General features: G+C 43.7%; 1 protein-coding gene across 2 annotated transcripts in view; it reads left to right on the forward strand.

Moving 5' to 3' along the window:
* zng1a (Zn regulated GTPase metalloprotein activator 1A) overlaps positions 1 to 16,597 on the forward strand; it is a 104,520-nt gene that overhangs the window by 34,772 nt on the left and 53,151 nt on the right. For both annotated transcript variants that reach the window (XM_085984365.1, XM_085984370.1), the window contains exons 6-7: positions 9,990 to 10,049; positions 14,270 to 14,307. In XM_085984365.1, coding sequence (XP_085840491.1) covers positions 9,990 to 10,049; positions 14,270 to 14,307 — 98 coding nt within the window. The remainder of the gene's footprint in view (positions 1 to 9,989; positions 10,050 to 14,269; positions 14,308 to 16,597) is intronic.

The raw sequence follows: 16,597 nt of genomic DNA on the forward strand, positions 1-16,597 counted from the left end.
TAACCACCTGCATGCTTACCTTCAGCGACTGGTGCACAAGGACACCCAGGTCTCATTGCACTTCACCTTTTCCCAATCTATTGCCGTTCAGATAATAATCTGCCTTCCTGTTTTTGCCACCAAAGTGGATAACCTTGCATTGATCCACATTATATACTGCATCTGCCCAATCACCCAACCTGTCCAAACCATACTGGAGTTTCTCTGCATCCTCCTCGCAGCACACACGCCCACCCAGCTTTGTGTCATCTGCAAACTTGGAGATAGTTTCCCGTTTGTTTTGTAAATTAGCTCCACTCCAGTGGGGAGCTTGCTGAGGGTGAGATGGAGCATTGTAGCAAGGAAGATCGAGAAGAGCGGTGGTGCGATGATGCAGCCTTGTTTGACCGTACGTGAATTGGGTCTGTGGTTGAACCGTTAGTCCGGATCATGGTTTACATGTTGTCGTGAAGCAGGCGGAGGATGGTGACAAACTTTTGAGGGCAGCCGAATTTGAGGAGCACACTCCATAACACCTCACGGTTGACAGTGGCGAAGGCCTTTGTGAGGTCAAAGAAGGCCATGTACAGCGGTTGGTGTTGTTCCTTGCACGGTGAAGATCATGTCCATTGTGCCCCTTAGTGGGCGGAATCCGCATTGCGACTCTGGGAGGAGCTCTTCAGCCACTGGGAGAAGGCGATTGAGGAGAATTCTTGTGATTTCTTTCCCTGTGGCAGACAGCAGGGAAACTCCTCTGTAATTACCACAATCGGACTTGTCACCTTTCTTGAAGATGGTCACAATTACGGCGTCTGAGATCCCCTGGCATGCTCTCCACCTTCCAGATAAGAGAAATGAGTTCATGAATTTGCGCCAGTAGTGCTTCTCTGCCATGCTTTAGTGCCTCGGCACGGATTCCATCTGCTCCTGAGGCCTTGTTGTTCTTCAGTTGTCGGATGGCCTTTTCAACCTCATGCCTGGCTGGGGCTGTGCTGAGGTGGTGCCGGGTAGCATGCTGCGGGATGGAGTTGAGGACACTCGTGCCGAAGACAGTGTCTCGGTTAGGGAGATCTTCGAAGTGCTCCTTCCAGCGGGCACTGACTGCCTCCCTGTCCTTGATGAGTACCTCTCCATTCTTGGTCCGCAGTGGGGTAGGGCCTTGGATGCTTGGGCCGTAGGTGGTCTTGACTGCGCTAAAGAATCCATGCACGTCGTAGTTGTTGGCTAGCTGCTGGATCTCCTGCGCTTTCTCCACCCATCATCTGTTCTTTAGGTCGCAAGTTTTTTGTTGGACCTCGGCTCTCAGGCGTCTGTAGAGCTGCTTTCTTGCTCTCGAGTTCTGTTGCTGTTTCCAGATCGGGAATGCCTTGCGCTTGCGGCTTATTAGCCCCTGGATCTCCTGGTCGTTCTCGTCGAATCAGTCTTGGTGTTTCCTGGTCGACTGACCGAGTGTCTTTTCACAGGTGCTGATTATGGAGGCCTTGAGTGCAGGTGCTGTGGACTCTGTCTCCATCACTGGGAGTTGTCAGGTTGGTTGTGATACGCAGGCTGAATAGAGCTTTCTTAGCAGGGTCTTTGAGTGCTCCAGTGTTGATTTTCCTGTTGCATTGTTTCTGTTGCCGCTGCTGTTTTTGGGGCTACATTGATGGGGATGACAGAGTGGATTAGCCGGTGGTCTGTAAGTAAAAAAGGACAAGATAACTGTGTTCCAAGTAAAACATTTCTTTTATTTACAGACAAAAATTTGTTCCTACTCTCTTTTTAGCATAATGCTTCCCCTTCATGCTTAACTGTGTCCATCATTCTCCCATCCTAGTACTACAGTTAAAGTGCTCCCTGAGGGCCTGTACCAAGAGAGGTTGTTGGCTCCTCAAGCTGTACAAAAGGGTCTTGAGACTGATGTGGTCCTTAACTTGTGATGGCTAGCACCGTCTGGAGGCTGCTCCTGGACAGTTTGGTCTCGCCCACAACCAGACACAGACATCGTACTCTGAGCAGGACTGCCAGAGTCCTAGCATATGCTGCTACCTGGGACCGCAGTATCGGGCACAAGGAGTCCAGCCATCACGAATCCACAGGGCCTTGGATCACTGCAGCCCCACTGGATGGCTGGTCTAATGGGAGCTATTAGATCTTGTCCAACAGGTTCGAGGCTCTTACTCCCTGTGAGGACGGGAATAGGGACTGCAGGGAGGATGAGCAACCTGGCCACAGCACTGTGGAACGAGGGGCCATTCAAGTGGGGGGAGTAAAAAGAAATGTTGTAGTAGTAGGGGATAGTATCATTAGGGGGATAGATAGGGTTCTTTGTAGCCGAGACTGAAAGTCCCGAAGGCTGTGTTGCCTGCCCGGTGCCAAGGTTAAGGACATCTCCTCTGGGCTGGAGAGAAACTTGGGAGTGGGAGTGGGAGGGGGAGGATCCAGTTGTCGTGGTCCATGTTGGTACCAACGACATAGATAGGACAAGGAAAGAGGTTCTGCTGAGGGAGTATGAGCAGCTTGGGGCCAAATTAAAAAGCAGAACCACAACGGTAATAATCTCTGGATTACTACCTGAGCCACGAGCAAATTTGGCTAGGGTAAATAAAATCAGAAAGTTAAATGCGTGGCTCAAAGACTGGTGTGGGAGAAATGGGTTTTGCTTCTTGGGACACTGGCACCAGTACTGGGACGGGAGAGAGCTGTTCCGTTGGGACGGACTTCACTTGACCAGTGCTGGGACTAGAATCCTGGCGAATCGAATAACTAGGGCTGTAGAGAGGGCTTTAAACTAATTAGTGGGGGGGAGGTTTCAAGAGAGCGAAAAATAAAAATGGCAGTGGCGAAGGCAATAGAGCAAGGTCGCAGTGGGGGAATTAATAACCAGACCATGTCAGGAAGGGACAGAATGTATAAAGATAATAAAGGTAGAGTAGTAAAGGAGGTAAAAACAGGAATAAATTGTCACAAAACATATTTAAAAGTTCTTTATCTGAATGCACGCAGCATTCGTAACAAAATAGACGAGTTGATGGTACAAATAACTACACATGAGTATGATCTGGTGGCCATTACAGAAACATGGCTGCAAGGTGACCATGACTGGGAACTAAACATCCAGGGGTATTTGACAATTAGGAAGGACAGACAGGAAGGAAAGGGAGGTGGGGTGGCTATGTTAATAAAGGATGGAATCACTGCAATAGTGAGAAATGATATTGGGTCAAAGGATCAGGATAGTGAAACAGTTTGGGTGGAGATAAGGAATAATAAGGGGAAAAAGTCACTAGTGGGCGTAGTCTATAGGCCTCCTAACAGTTGCAAATCTGTTGGTCGGAGTATAAATCAGGAAATAGTTGGGGCTTGTAATAAGGGAACAGCTATAATCATGGGGGATTTTAACTTTCATATTGACTGGACAAATCAAATTGGGCAGGGCAGCCTTGAGGAAGAGTTCATAGAGTGCATTACGGACGGGTTCCTTGAGCAGTCTGTTACTGAACCAACCAGATCTGGTCCTGTGTAATGAGACAGGATTAATAAAAAAATGTCCTAGTAAAGGATCCCCTTGGAATGAGTGACCATAACATGGTTGAATTCCAAATTCAGTTGGAGGGTGAGAGAGTTGGATCTCAAACCAGCGTACTAAGCTTAAATAAAGGAGTCTATGAAGGTATGAGAGCAGAGGTGACTAAAGTGGACTGGGAAAATAGATTAAAGTGTAAGACGGTACATGAGCAGTGGTGTACATTCAAGGAGATATTTCACAACTTTCAAGAAAAATATATTCCAGTGAGGAAAAAGGGGCGTAAAAGAAAAGACAGCCATCCGTGGCTAAGTAAAGTAATAAAGGATAGTATCCGACTGAAAACAAGGGCACATAAAGTAGCCAAATCTAGTGGGAGGATAGCAGATTGGGAAGCATTTAAAAGCCAGCAAAGAATAACTAAAAGATTAATTAAGAAAGGGAAGCTGGATTATGAAAGTAAGCTAGCAAAAAATATAAAAACAGATAGCAAGAGTTTCTACAGTTATATAAAAAGAAAAAGGGTGGCTAAAGTGAATGTTGGTCCCTTAGAGGACGAGACCGGGAAATTAGTGGTGGGGAGCATGGAGATGGCAGAAACGCTGAACAAATATTTTGTATCAGTATTTACAGTAGAGGACGCTAAAAATATCCCAACACTGGACAAACCGGGGGCTATGGGGGGGGAGGAGCTAAACACGATTAAAATCACTAAGGAGGTGGTACTCGGTAAGATAATGGGACTAAAGGCGGATAAATCCCCTGGCTTACATCCTAGGGTCTTGAGCGAAGTAGCGGTAGGGATTGTGGATGCATTGGTGGTAATTTTCCAAAACTCCCTGGATTCAGGAAAGGTCCCAGCAGATTGGAAAACTGCTAATGTAACGCCCTTATTTATAAAGGGAGGCAGACAAAAGGCTGGAAACTATAGACCAGTTAGCCTAACATCTGTGGTTGGTAAAATGTTGGAGTCCATTATTAAGGAAGCAGTAACAGGACATTTGGATAAGCATAATTTAATCGGACAGAGTCAGCATGGTTTTACGAAGGGGAAGTCATGTTTGACAAATTTGCTCGAATTCTTTGAGGACGTAACAAACGGGGTGGATAAAGGGGAACCAGTGGATGTGGTGTATTTGGACTTCCAAAAGGCATTTGACAAGGTGCCACACAAGATTACTGCACAAGATAAAAAATCACGGGATTGGGGGCAATATACTGGCATGGGTGGAAGATTGGCTATCTAACAGAAAACAGAGAGTTGGGATAAATGGTTCATTCTCGGGTTGGCAATCAGTAACTGGTGGTGTTCCGCAGGGGTCGGTGCTGGGACCCCAACTCTTTACAATCTATGTTAACAATTTGGAGGAAGGGACCGAGTGCAACGTATCCAAGTTTGCTGACGATACAAAGATAGGAGGGAAAGCAGTGAGTGAGGAGGACATAAAAAACCTGCAAAAGGACATACAGGCTGGGTGAGTGGGCAAAAATTTGGCAGATGGAATATAATGTTGGAAAGTGTGAGGTTATGCACTTTGGCAGAGAAAATCAAAGAGCAAGTTATTATCTAAATGGAGAGCAACTGCAAAGTGTTACAGTACAAAGGGATCTGGGGGTCCTGGTGCATGAAACACAGAAGGTTACTATGCAGGTACAGCAGGTGATCAGGAAGGCCAATGGAATCTTGGCTTTTATTGCAAGGGGGATGGAGTATAAAAACAGGGAAGTCTTGCTGCAGTTATACAAGGTACTGGTGAGGCCACACCTGGAATACTGCTTACAGTTTTGGTTTCCATATTTAAGAAAAGATATACTTGCACTCGAGGCAGTTCAGAGAAGGTTCACTTGGTTGATTCCGAAGATGAGGGGGTTGACTTATGCGGAAAGATTGAGTAGGTTGGGCCTCTACTCATTGGAATTCAGAAGAATGAGAGGCGATCTTATCAAAACATATAAGATTGTGAGGGGGCTTGATCGGGTGGATGCGGTGAGGATGTTTCCACTGATGGGTGAGACTAGAACTAGGGGGCATAATCTTAGAATAAGGGGCTGCCCTTTCAAAACTGAGATGAGGAGAAACTTCTTCACTCAGGGTAGTAAATCGATGGAATTTGCTACCTCAGAGAGTTGTGGAAGCTGCGAAATTAAATAAATTTAAAACGGAGATACAGTTTCCTAGCTGATAAGGGAATAAGGGGTTACGGGGAGAGGGCAGGGAAGTGGACGTGAGTCTAGGTTCGGATCAGCCATGATCCTATTGAATGGCGGAGCAGGCCCAAGGGGCCGTACGGCCTACTCCTGCTTCTACTTCTTATGTATCGGTCCAGCCCTGAGACACTGGAGTGGCCATGGTCTGGAAGCCACGATCAGTATTGCGCTCCAATCTGCAGTTCCTAATGGGCACTCCCTATTTGGCATAGTTCTAATTAGGAACAGAGAGAATCAAACTTTCAGGTTCTCAATCTTGCTTTATATTAGTGCTCCAACCCACAATGCCACCTGCCTCAGTAATAGCTTGTAATGGTTACAAACTTGAAACTTGCACCTTTTACTCTGGGAGATGGGAGAGGGAATAAAAATTAGGTGAGCCTCATCTAGAAATCTATGAAATCACTGGAGGAAATTATTTTTCACGCTTTTTTTTTGTTGAGGGGGGGGGAACTTTATTCTAGTAAAACAAAGGTCTGAGTTAATTTTAAATAAGAAATATATTTTGAGATTTTATTGCCACCTTGGTTATTCCTCACCTAGAACCTGGCAAGTGAAGATTCAGTGAGTAATTGTCATGCTATGGTAAGTTCCCTTAAAATAAAGCACATTGATTTGGATCCCATAGCTTGCAAATCCTATTTCACAAAATAGGAAAACTATTAAGCTTTTGGAAAAAAATCAATACAGATCAGGCAGTCATTAGAGCCTTTGAGCTGTGTTCTATCTCGGATGAGCAAGCATTGTAAAGAACTGACAGATCTTTCGTTGTCGACAGGGAATGACGTGCCAGGTCAGTGTCTTGTCAGTTCAGGTAGAAAGGTTTGGACATTAACAAAATGAGTTCAGTTATCATTGTTTTATTTCCCACAAGTATTTCATTCTGTCAGCCGGACATGTCATTATTCTTCGAAAAATAAAAATACTTTTCATTTATCGTCTGCTCTTTACCAACAGCTGTCACCTCAGGACATGTCAGAAAATTATGATTCCTAATGTCAACTTTTTAAAAAAAGCTGTGTAATTCCTTTGGTCTGCATATAGTCCATTTAATTTTATAATCAAAAACATTTTATATTGTTCACTCTTGATTCTTTTAGTTTTTATTTATTGTACCATTTACTCATTTTAGTTGGGGGAAAAAATGCCAAATTTTTTTTGCAACTGTGCGTTGTCCTTGAATCCTTTGGAGTATAGTACAGCGGTTTCATGTGAGGAAACAACACTGGTACAAACATAATTTTTCTTAATCGTAGAAACTGCTTAACCAGTTTCAATACTGACATGAAAGTTAGATATCTCAAATAGAAGCAAGCAGGCCAGTATGAAACGCCATGAGTTTAAAGACAACTATCAAAAATGAACATTTAATGAAATTGCTAATGCTGAGTATTTTATGGCTGAAGACTGTATAAAATGTTCAGAAATGTTGCCCATCTCCAGAATTTAGTTGGAATTCCCATTTTTATCTAGTGAACATTTTGTTAGAGTTCGGGTGCTCCATTTGACTGCTGTGTTCCCGCCCCTAAGGTGGCTGACATTTTGAAGTCTGTTAAATGAAATGCTGATCAGTTTCATTAGTTCTCAACTGGGTTGCTAGATGGAGCATCCATCCTGTGGGGGTTAAGAGTTAGGATAGCGTCTAATGTCAAAGAGATCCTGTCAGCTGTAGCATCGAGCAGCTGTGTCAGTCGAAACTGTAGAGGTGAAAAATTGTATGTGAGCTGTATGTAGGGATAGAATATTCTAAAGTGTTCATGAAACATTTGTTAAACTGTGTGGAGGATATATACAATTCTTTGGTTTGTCATTTTTTACATATGGGTAATTGTCAGTTGAATTCAGGGAAAAATCAGTTTAAAAAAAAAAAAAAAATTAAAATAATGAATGGTTCATTTGTGATGGATAGAATTCTGTCTAATAGTTTATTCAATCAATCACTTAAAGCAAATGGCAGAGTGATGCAGACCTAGAGGTTATATATTGTCATTCCTAATGTCTGGGCTGGCAGAGTTGGCTTTGTTCTGTACAAAAGCCAGCCAAGTGTCATTACACCTTTACCTAATTGCCTGCCCCAAACTCCAATAACAAGCTTCTTGGAGGATCTCTGGAGGTGGGGGTTAATTGACAGCCCCATGCCCAGGCGGAGAAATATATTCAGCAACTATCTCCCAGTGTGAAGATGGCAGTGACGGCTCTGGGAGTGTAGACTAAACCTCAGGTACAATTTTTTTGAGTTATGGATGGTGGTTCAAGTTCAGTAGTATTACAAGGAGGTGCAAATTAAATGTTTGTGAAAGCTGCTATGTTACTCTTTTGTTACTACTTCATTTCTTGCTTCAGCAAAACCTGATTCTTTGGTTTTTGTTATTCAGAGGCTAAGAGAATGTGAGAGGACTTGAGTCACTTCCAGTGAACAAATTACAGTAACAAGGGTGGCCTGTTTTTGACCCTAGACTGTATCATGTTACTAGATTTTGTATGTTCTATGGTCATACTTTGGCTTGTATGGACTCGCTTACAAGACTCGTCTGTGTCGAAGAGCCAAATGGCCTACTCCTGCTCCTATTTCTTATGTTCTTATGTTCCTATGACACAAGCACAAAAATCATTGTTCTCTGGGTGAAACAGAAAAATTCAAGTGTTGCAAGATAACCCAGTGAAAAGCATTGTACACTTATTCACTTAACCTTAGCATTGATTATAAAGTGGTCTCAGATGTATATCCGTGTGAAACTGGTTGTCCGACTTCGAAGTCGGCAGGCGATCTGAAACCTCGTTGAGGCATTGAAGCTCCGGGATAATCTTATATTACTCATTGCACCAGGTGCAGTTTAATTTCAACTTGGTACCAAACCATGTTTTTAAGAAATTGCCCAGGTGACCCATGGAACTCTTCACACTTAACTTTTCAATGCTTTAGTGTTGACCGAGAACTTTTGCTACAGTCCATGTTTTGCCAACACTAAAATTTAACTGTCTGGTGAACAGAACTTGCTTCCCCACATGCACACAGCTCCTTTTTCATCAGTAGACTGCAATGTCGGTGCTAGCAGTGTAGCTTGTGCCTGTTAATTGTGTGTGCCACTCTCCGGGTACCTGCAATTTAATGACGCCCTGCCACGGTAAATTCCGAAAAGTGCGTTGTCACAAGTTTTGAAAGTTAACTTAAAGAATTAGTCAAGATATGGGACATGCAAGATAAATAATAGGACTCTATGATTTATATAAAAATAAACCACCTAGCAAGTTAGGTGGGGACTGCACAATTCACTTATCCCTCCAGCTTGTTAATTATGCATGTTACATCATTTGATGGTTTATTTATGGATAAAGCACTGATACCTATTTATTGATGTGCCTCTTTAATTTTCTCTTTCTCCCAGAGATAAATACCTCATCTCTTTACACATTAGGGATCATTTCACAAGGCTCTGCTGTCAGTGCAGAGGATTTCAATATTGGAAACTTGAACAGTTGACTCATAATTTTACAGGCTTTCCTGCCATTGTGGAGCCTCGCAAATGCAAGCAGGGGTCAGAGAGTCTGGGCTTTTCTGTTAGTGTCCCTATTTCCAACCTGTACTTGAGTCGATCAAAGCCTCTGCACTGGCAGCAGAGCCTTGTAAAATGATAAAACGCAATAGCAAATGACTGCGGATGCTGGAAATCTGAAATAACAGAAAATGCTGGAAACACTCAGCAGGCGAGGCAGCATCCATGGAGAGAGAAACAGAGTTAACGTTTCAGGTCTGTGACCCTTCGTCAGGACTGGAAAAAGTTAGAGATGTAACAGGTTTTAAGCGGGTGCAGAGGCAGGGAAAGGGGGGGGAGGGGAAGAAAGAACAAAAGGAACGGTCTGTGATAGGGTGGAAGGCAGGAGTGATTAAATGTTGGAAATGGGGATGGCAGAATCATCAACAGCTGCCATGTGGAAAAATAGGGGCCGAGGTTATAGTCTGAACTTGTTGAACTCAATGTTGAGCCCAGAAGGCTGTAATGTGCCTTGTAAAATTATCCCTAATGTGTAAAGAGATGAGGTATTTATCTGTGGGAGAAAAATAGAAAATGAAAGGGTCGCATAAATAGTGCCACTCTTGTGTGCCTCTAGAGCTGCATTGGCTGAGTCATGTGAACCAAAATAGCAAAAAATAATAATGTTCAAAATGAGACCGGAGATGAAAAAAAAAATCATTGACCTAATGTAGAAACATTTTGTTACAATGCAACTGCACTTTTATAATTGGGGGAAAAGTCATAATTTTCTGTTGTAGCTTAATTCCTCCTTCTTCCTACAGGTGCCGTTTCCACCATGTTTTGGGTTGATGCAGAATTAGGCAGTGACGTTTACCTTGATGGTAGGGTTTTACTTGATTTCTATACTCGTTTATTGTAAATAAAACTGAAATACTGTAAGTTTTATCCTGAGTAGTGAAGGCTGCAAAAATGCCTCGATAACTTAATAGTTAAGCCCCTGTGTTAGTTCAGTGAGCCCATTCCATAAGGATTCTTCTTTTGATTGCCATTCTGTTAGTCATCATTAAACTTCTAAGATGTTAAAAAAAAACATTTCTAAAGCTCTTCGCATTATCACTGATTTTGGCTTACTAACTTAAAAAAAAATATTTACTTGTAGAATAATGAATAGTATGTTTCAGTACTCTGCAGCTAATTCTGGTAGTGACATTATTTGAGGCCACATACCATCGACCCATCACCTGGAGAGGCCGGTAGTGAGGTTCGGGTCAAAACCTCCAGTACTGGTTGGTGCTTATTTGATGATGCAAACTGCTGGTGTAAGGTGTTTAAATTTGGTTGACTTTCTCATTGATTGCCAGGAAGGCTGGCACTTGGGGCATGCAGAGCAGCACCTGCCCTCAACATCTGGTCCTGTGAGAAAACTCTTGTCAATTACTGCTGAAGACCAAAGTGATGCAAGACATCAGTGACTTCAAAATTGCAAGGAGAATTCGAGTCACCATTGCTGCACAAATTTGGATCTTGCAATAAAAATGGACAATGAGTTTGGAACTCTGGAGTAGCTCAATGTGGAAAAATCAGGGCGAAATCATCATCACATTTTCTATAAACAGGTTTACATTTTTGTTGTACGTAATGTACAGAAGAAATCATACCCCATATGGTTTCTTGTATATTTGTGGCAGAGATTTTTTAAACCAGAAAAGAATGAAGATTCACCAAATCAAAAATGATTGCAAACCTGTTGACCAGGACCAATGCCGCACAGTGGAGCACAAGCCAGCTAAGCACTTCAAAGCCCGGGGCTAACCATATATGCATTTGGGATTTTTAACTGCCAGGTTAACAGCCTTTGGCAGCCAGTGTCAGGTAGAGAATCAGATGATCATCAACTGTGGAAAAGGAGAAAAGTTGGGCTTATCAGCGTTACTCGGTAAATTAGTTACGTCCTAAAAGGTCTTGTTGAGCAGAAACTCACTTCCATCAGTCATATTGGCCCAGAACTTGGTGTCGGGGGCTTGCCGCGCGTGCAAGCCCCCGATCTGCACTCGCCCTGCGCGCTGGCATCTGAAGCCCGGGCCAGCTTTCATTTCCTGTCACAGGCCCGGTTCAGCTGTCTGCGCGCTGTGCTTACCTGATCCAGTGGCGTAGTTAGTGCGATGTGCCGGTTGGGATCAGGTGAGCACTGTGCAACCAATCAGGGGAGGGGAAGGTTCATTCATGAGATTGAGTGTAAAAACTGTCAAACTCATGAAAACTACGGGGGCCCAAAACACTATTTAAACTTTAAATAAAAATTTAAAAAACATCCCAATCATTAAATTAAGTATAAATAAGTTTTAAAAAAAATAATTTAATTTTTTTTTTTGAAAAAAATAAATTTTTAATAAAAAAGGGTCTAAAACTAAACTTACCTTATTGTAGATTCTTTAAAATAATAAACCTGTGGAAAAAAAAAAAAAAAAATTCTAAATTACACTAAAACACCACTTACCTGTAAAAAATAAATACTTACGTGTGCTTTTTACAAGCGTAAAGACCGGAGGCCTTTACACATGCGCAAATCCCCCAAAACAGAGGAAATCCAAGACTCACGCGCTGCCCCCTACAGCGCACGCGCTAGCCTCTTCACCTCTTGGGTTAGAGGAGAGGAAATGCCGGTTTTCAGCGCATGCGCTGTGCATGCTGAAAACCGGCATTTCCTCCGGCCAGACGTGTGAGTACCCCTTCCGTACTCACGTGTTTGGGGAGGAATTTCTGCCCCATTGTGTATTGCTGTTGAGCAAGGTTTGACTGTGGAAGAGGAGATTGTAGGGGCAATAACCAGCAGAAAGTAACTGACACTGCAAAAAACATTGCCAAGAGAAGCAGCAAATGAGGAAAAGAGAATTTACAGCTACTGAGAATGACCGAGGCTTTGGGTGTTCAAGAACCTCAAGCAATATCATAATGCCATCAGTAAGGTGGAGCAGAGCAGTGAAATGAGTTAGTTTAAAAATAAAAAGTTTCTAAAAATGGAGGCACGCAGGCTCTTTAAAAGCTGTTACCGACCAACCTGCCTCCTGAGAGCAGATTGGTTGTCTGCTCCCACACCCCCGTCCCGCCTCCGTAAAACCGAAAGTGGGCAGGTTCGAGGCGTGTTCAAGTCAGATTTGAAATTGTCAAAATGTTAACTTTTCACCCGACCCAAACCCACCTGTTTATGGGGGTTAAAATTGCCTCCTTTATAATATTCTAGCTTATTGTGTGCACATGTTCAGCCAGTTTGTTCCATGGGATACATACATGCTGTTGTGAATTTTTTTAAGCCTTTGGCAAACCACTGGGTAGAATGACTGCAAACAACAGCTGGTTGAGCCAATATGAGGGAAAAGCAAAGTTAAAATCTGGCAGATTGAGTAGATACCAAAAAGGCCTTGTGACTGGATGATGAAGGTTGATCTGAGGTTATTAATCAGCACTCTGATGAGCAGGTCTCCGTTGAGTGTGCAAATTATTATATCGTAGTTGATTATACCTTGGGACTAGCAGATGGATGTGGAATTGATAATGGACTGAGATGCACAAGGATGGAAGGTGTTTGCTGGGTGGGCTTCATCTTGCTTTTTGTGTTGAGGCATCTAAAAGCAGTGCAGATATTGGATGGCAAAGATGTGTGGTCTGATAGCTCCGAAAGCCTAGGTAATCTGCTGTGAGTGGGTCACCTCCTGACTCCCCAAAGTCTCTCTAATGTGGCTTATCCATTCACACCACCGACAAGGCACAAGTCAGGAGGGCGATGGAATATTCTCCATTTGCCTGGATGGGTGCAAGTGTGACAGCACTCAAGAAGCTCGACAGCATCCAGGACAGAGCAGCCCGCTTGATCAGCAGCCTATCCATCGCCTTCAACATCCACTACCGACATACCGTGGCTGCAGTGTGTACTATCTACAGGATGTACTGCAGCAACTTGCAAAGACTTCATCAGCTCCTCAAACCCACGACCTCCAACACCTAGAAGGACAAGGTTAGCCGGTACATGGGAATGCCATCACCTCCAAGTCACACACCATTGTGCACAAATTGGTAGTTGTATTTGGTATGCAAACAGCAGTGAGATAAATGAGCATATAATCTGTTTGTGGTGTTGGTTGAGGGATAAATGTTGGGCAGGCCACCAGGAGGACATTCCTGCTCTTCTTCGAATAGTAGAATGGAATCTTTTACCTCCACTTGAAAGGACCTTGGTTTAACGTCTCATCCGGAAGATGGCACTTCCCACAGTGCAGCACACACTCAGTAATAATAATAATTCAACTTTATTGTCATTGTACAATGCACAAGTACATGAACAACGAAATGTGATCTTGCAAGCTTCCATGAGTCCAGTACAAATAACATTAACATTAAACGTAAATAGCACCGTCCTGGGAGAAGCAAAGCCGCTGCGTCTGTGCGTGCCGCCATTCCATTTCCACCATTCCTCCTGTCCGACAATCTTCAGCCCAACGCCCGGGCCTGCTCACCAGCCGCCCCTCCCGGGGCTCCTTCCGTGACCACCTCACCAACCGCCCCTCCTCGGGGCTCCTTCCGTGACCTTCTGCACCTGGTCTTCCCTGATGGTCACCCCTCCAGGTACTAACCAGGCCTGGCTCTGCTTCGCTTCCAAGCCTTGCCAGTGACCCTGTCCCTAGTGCAGTGAAGTGTCACCTGAGACTATGTGCTCAAGTCTCTGGAGTGGGGCTTGAACCCACAACCTCCTGACTCGAGGCTGAGAGTGCTACTACTGTGCCAAGGGAAATGGCTGAGATTAATGCTCTGAGATTTAAATCAACTCTGCTTTATGGTTACATTTCTGGTTATTACAAAGCACTTTGTTGAATGTATTGCAACAGCAAATATTGTTCTTTTTCCTCATATGGGATGTATGGGGATCAGAAAATAGCATTACTCAAAAGAGATTCAGAGATTATACAAGTAAAATGTTCCTGTGCAAAAAAAAAAAAAAAAAAAACTTTTCTGTTTTGAAATGAAATGCATTTCCCATTATATAAATACACCATCAGATACTGGCATGAAAAGAATTCAAAATACTGTATTTGTTTCCTTCCTACAGGTATTATTTCTGTTGTTGATGCGAAGTATGGAATGCAGGTAATACTTTTTTTTTAAATTGGTTGAACTTTCCGGGTCATGGGAAATTCAGAAATGTTTATCTGTCTTGCTCCCAACCATCATGTTTTTTTCCGAAGATTGCAGACTTACAAGTGTGCAACTTAACGCTTCCAAAATATTGTTATGATGATGCCTATGGTAAAATCCAGTTTACAGCTCGCAACAAACAGGTGCTCCCTGATGGTGAACTTATCCGGTGAGTAATTGAGCCATAGAGACCAGGAAGGTCTGATGTTTGATCGCCAGTCTGTGCTGGGTTAGCTGATCACAGCCAGAGTAGTGGTTGCGATACTACAATTGGTCTCTTTGGGGAAACAAGGCCATCAGAAACTATGCACATTGTGTGCTAGTTCCGCTACCCTTTCTGGCTGCTTATTCAAGCTGAACTTGGAGCGTGACTTCAGACCCCAAGTTGAGCTTTAAACTCCACCTGCGATGTGCTGCCAATATCACATACTTACACATCTATAACATGGCCCACCTGTGTCACTATCTCACTCCCATTGGCACTGAAACTGATGGCGGGAGAGTCCAGAACCAGGGGTCACAGGATAAGGGGTAAGCCATTTAGGACTGAGATGAGGAGGAATTTCTTCACCCAGAGAGTGGTGAACCTGTGGAATTCTCTACCACAGAAGGCAGTTGAGGCCAACGAGGCCAACTTATTAAATATATTGAAGAAGGAGTTAGATATATTTCTTAAGGCTAAAGGGATCAAGGGATATGGGGAGAAAGCAGGGACAGGGTACTGAATTTGGATCATCAGCCATGATCTCATTAAATGGCGGAGCAGGCTCGAGGGGCCGAATGACCTACTCCTGCTCCTATCTTCTGTGTTTCTATGAAACCCTCATGCATATCTTCTTCATCTCAAGGCTTTACTTCTCCAACGTGCTCCCTGCTGGCTTCCTGGCTCCACTATACATAAACTCCCAACTCATTCAAAACTGCTTTGGCTCCCATCCATCAGGACTTTGGCTTTAAATGTAAATATCCATATGCAAATTCTTGCAGGCATGGCTACAGCTTTTCTTCAGGTTTTTGTCCTCGGCGCATACCCTCTGCTTTTCCGACTCTGGTCTATTCTTTAGGCCCCTGTTGCTCCATCATCATTAGCAGAGTCTTCAGTCACCACATCCTTGCACTCCGGAACTCTTGTTCCTAAACTTCTGGAGTGGAGAATCGTCTGTGGTTCGCATTCATGATCACTATCCAGTGACACCCTGATGTGCGTGTGTGTGTCTGTATGCACGTCAGGATCATATTCAGCTGATGATGCCTCCCCTAGTTTGGCTCACACATGAATTATGCTCGTTGGTGCTTGTGCAAATATATCCCAACAAAGAGTCCATGTCTTCCACAGAGGAGGTCAGTGGAAAACATTGGTGAGAACAAAATCCTTGCCTTTTGTGCCTTTTTTTAAACAGAAATATATGAAAATTGGTACGACCTGTTTACCTTAGTTATGGAATTTCAGTCTAAACTGAAACCCTACACCCATTATATTTGTAGTTGCCTGTGATGCCTGGGCATGGTGGCCTAATAGGCTTTTCCTGCTTAGCATGTTACCCCTTTGTCACGCTGTGTAATTTCCTGTTAAAATGCTGGGTTTGAGTCTGCCTGCAGTTGCATGCTCTGGCCACTGGGTGGCTCTGCAGCAATTCTGCCTCCCCAAAATTCTCTGGTGGGCATCTTGATAAAGATGAGATTGGAGTCTTTTTTGGTACTGCAATTCTTTCCTTGAACTTGAACATTTTTAATTATGTCATAATATATCCCATAGTGGGCAACGCCCAACCTGAAATAAGCTTCCCATGGCTTGTCCAGATCTTGCATTCCTGTTGGCTAGCTTCCCCTCCTCCATTGGACTCCTGGTTCTGCACTCGTACCTAGCCTGGAGTTACTGTGGTGTTATGTAGCTCAGCGATTAGCCCCACAGTCTCTCACTGAATGTGGAATAGGGCCATCGGTACTGTCCCTGAGAAATCCGCCATGACTGCGTGCACTGATCTTTTGTGTCCAAGTGGTGAGATAGGTCCCCAGCCTGATGCCCTGACCACGTCCCCTGGTTTGTCTGACCGGGTGTCGTGCTGCACCACATGCTGGGAGCTCTAATCCAAGGTGTTTCAATGAAGGGAATGCAAAACTTTGTCTTGGAAACTTGGACTCCCTTTTATAAAATATTATAAAACACAGTCAAGTTGTATCGCATAACTACCAGGATGGTAGAAGGCAAATTAGGTGGACCTTGGTCGTTTTTCGTCTATCA

The sequence above is a fragment of the Somniosus microcephalus genome, chromosome 1 (assembly GCF_052327205.1).
Source record: "Somniosus microcephalus isolate GS21.2 chromosome 1, FLI_Smic_1.0, whole genome shotgun sequence".
Taxonomy (NCBI): domain Eukaryota; kingdom Metazoa; phylum Chordata; class Chondrichthyes; order Squaliformes; family Somniosidae; genus Somniosus; species Somniosus microcephalus.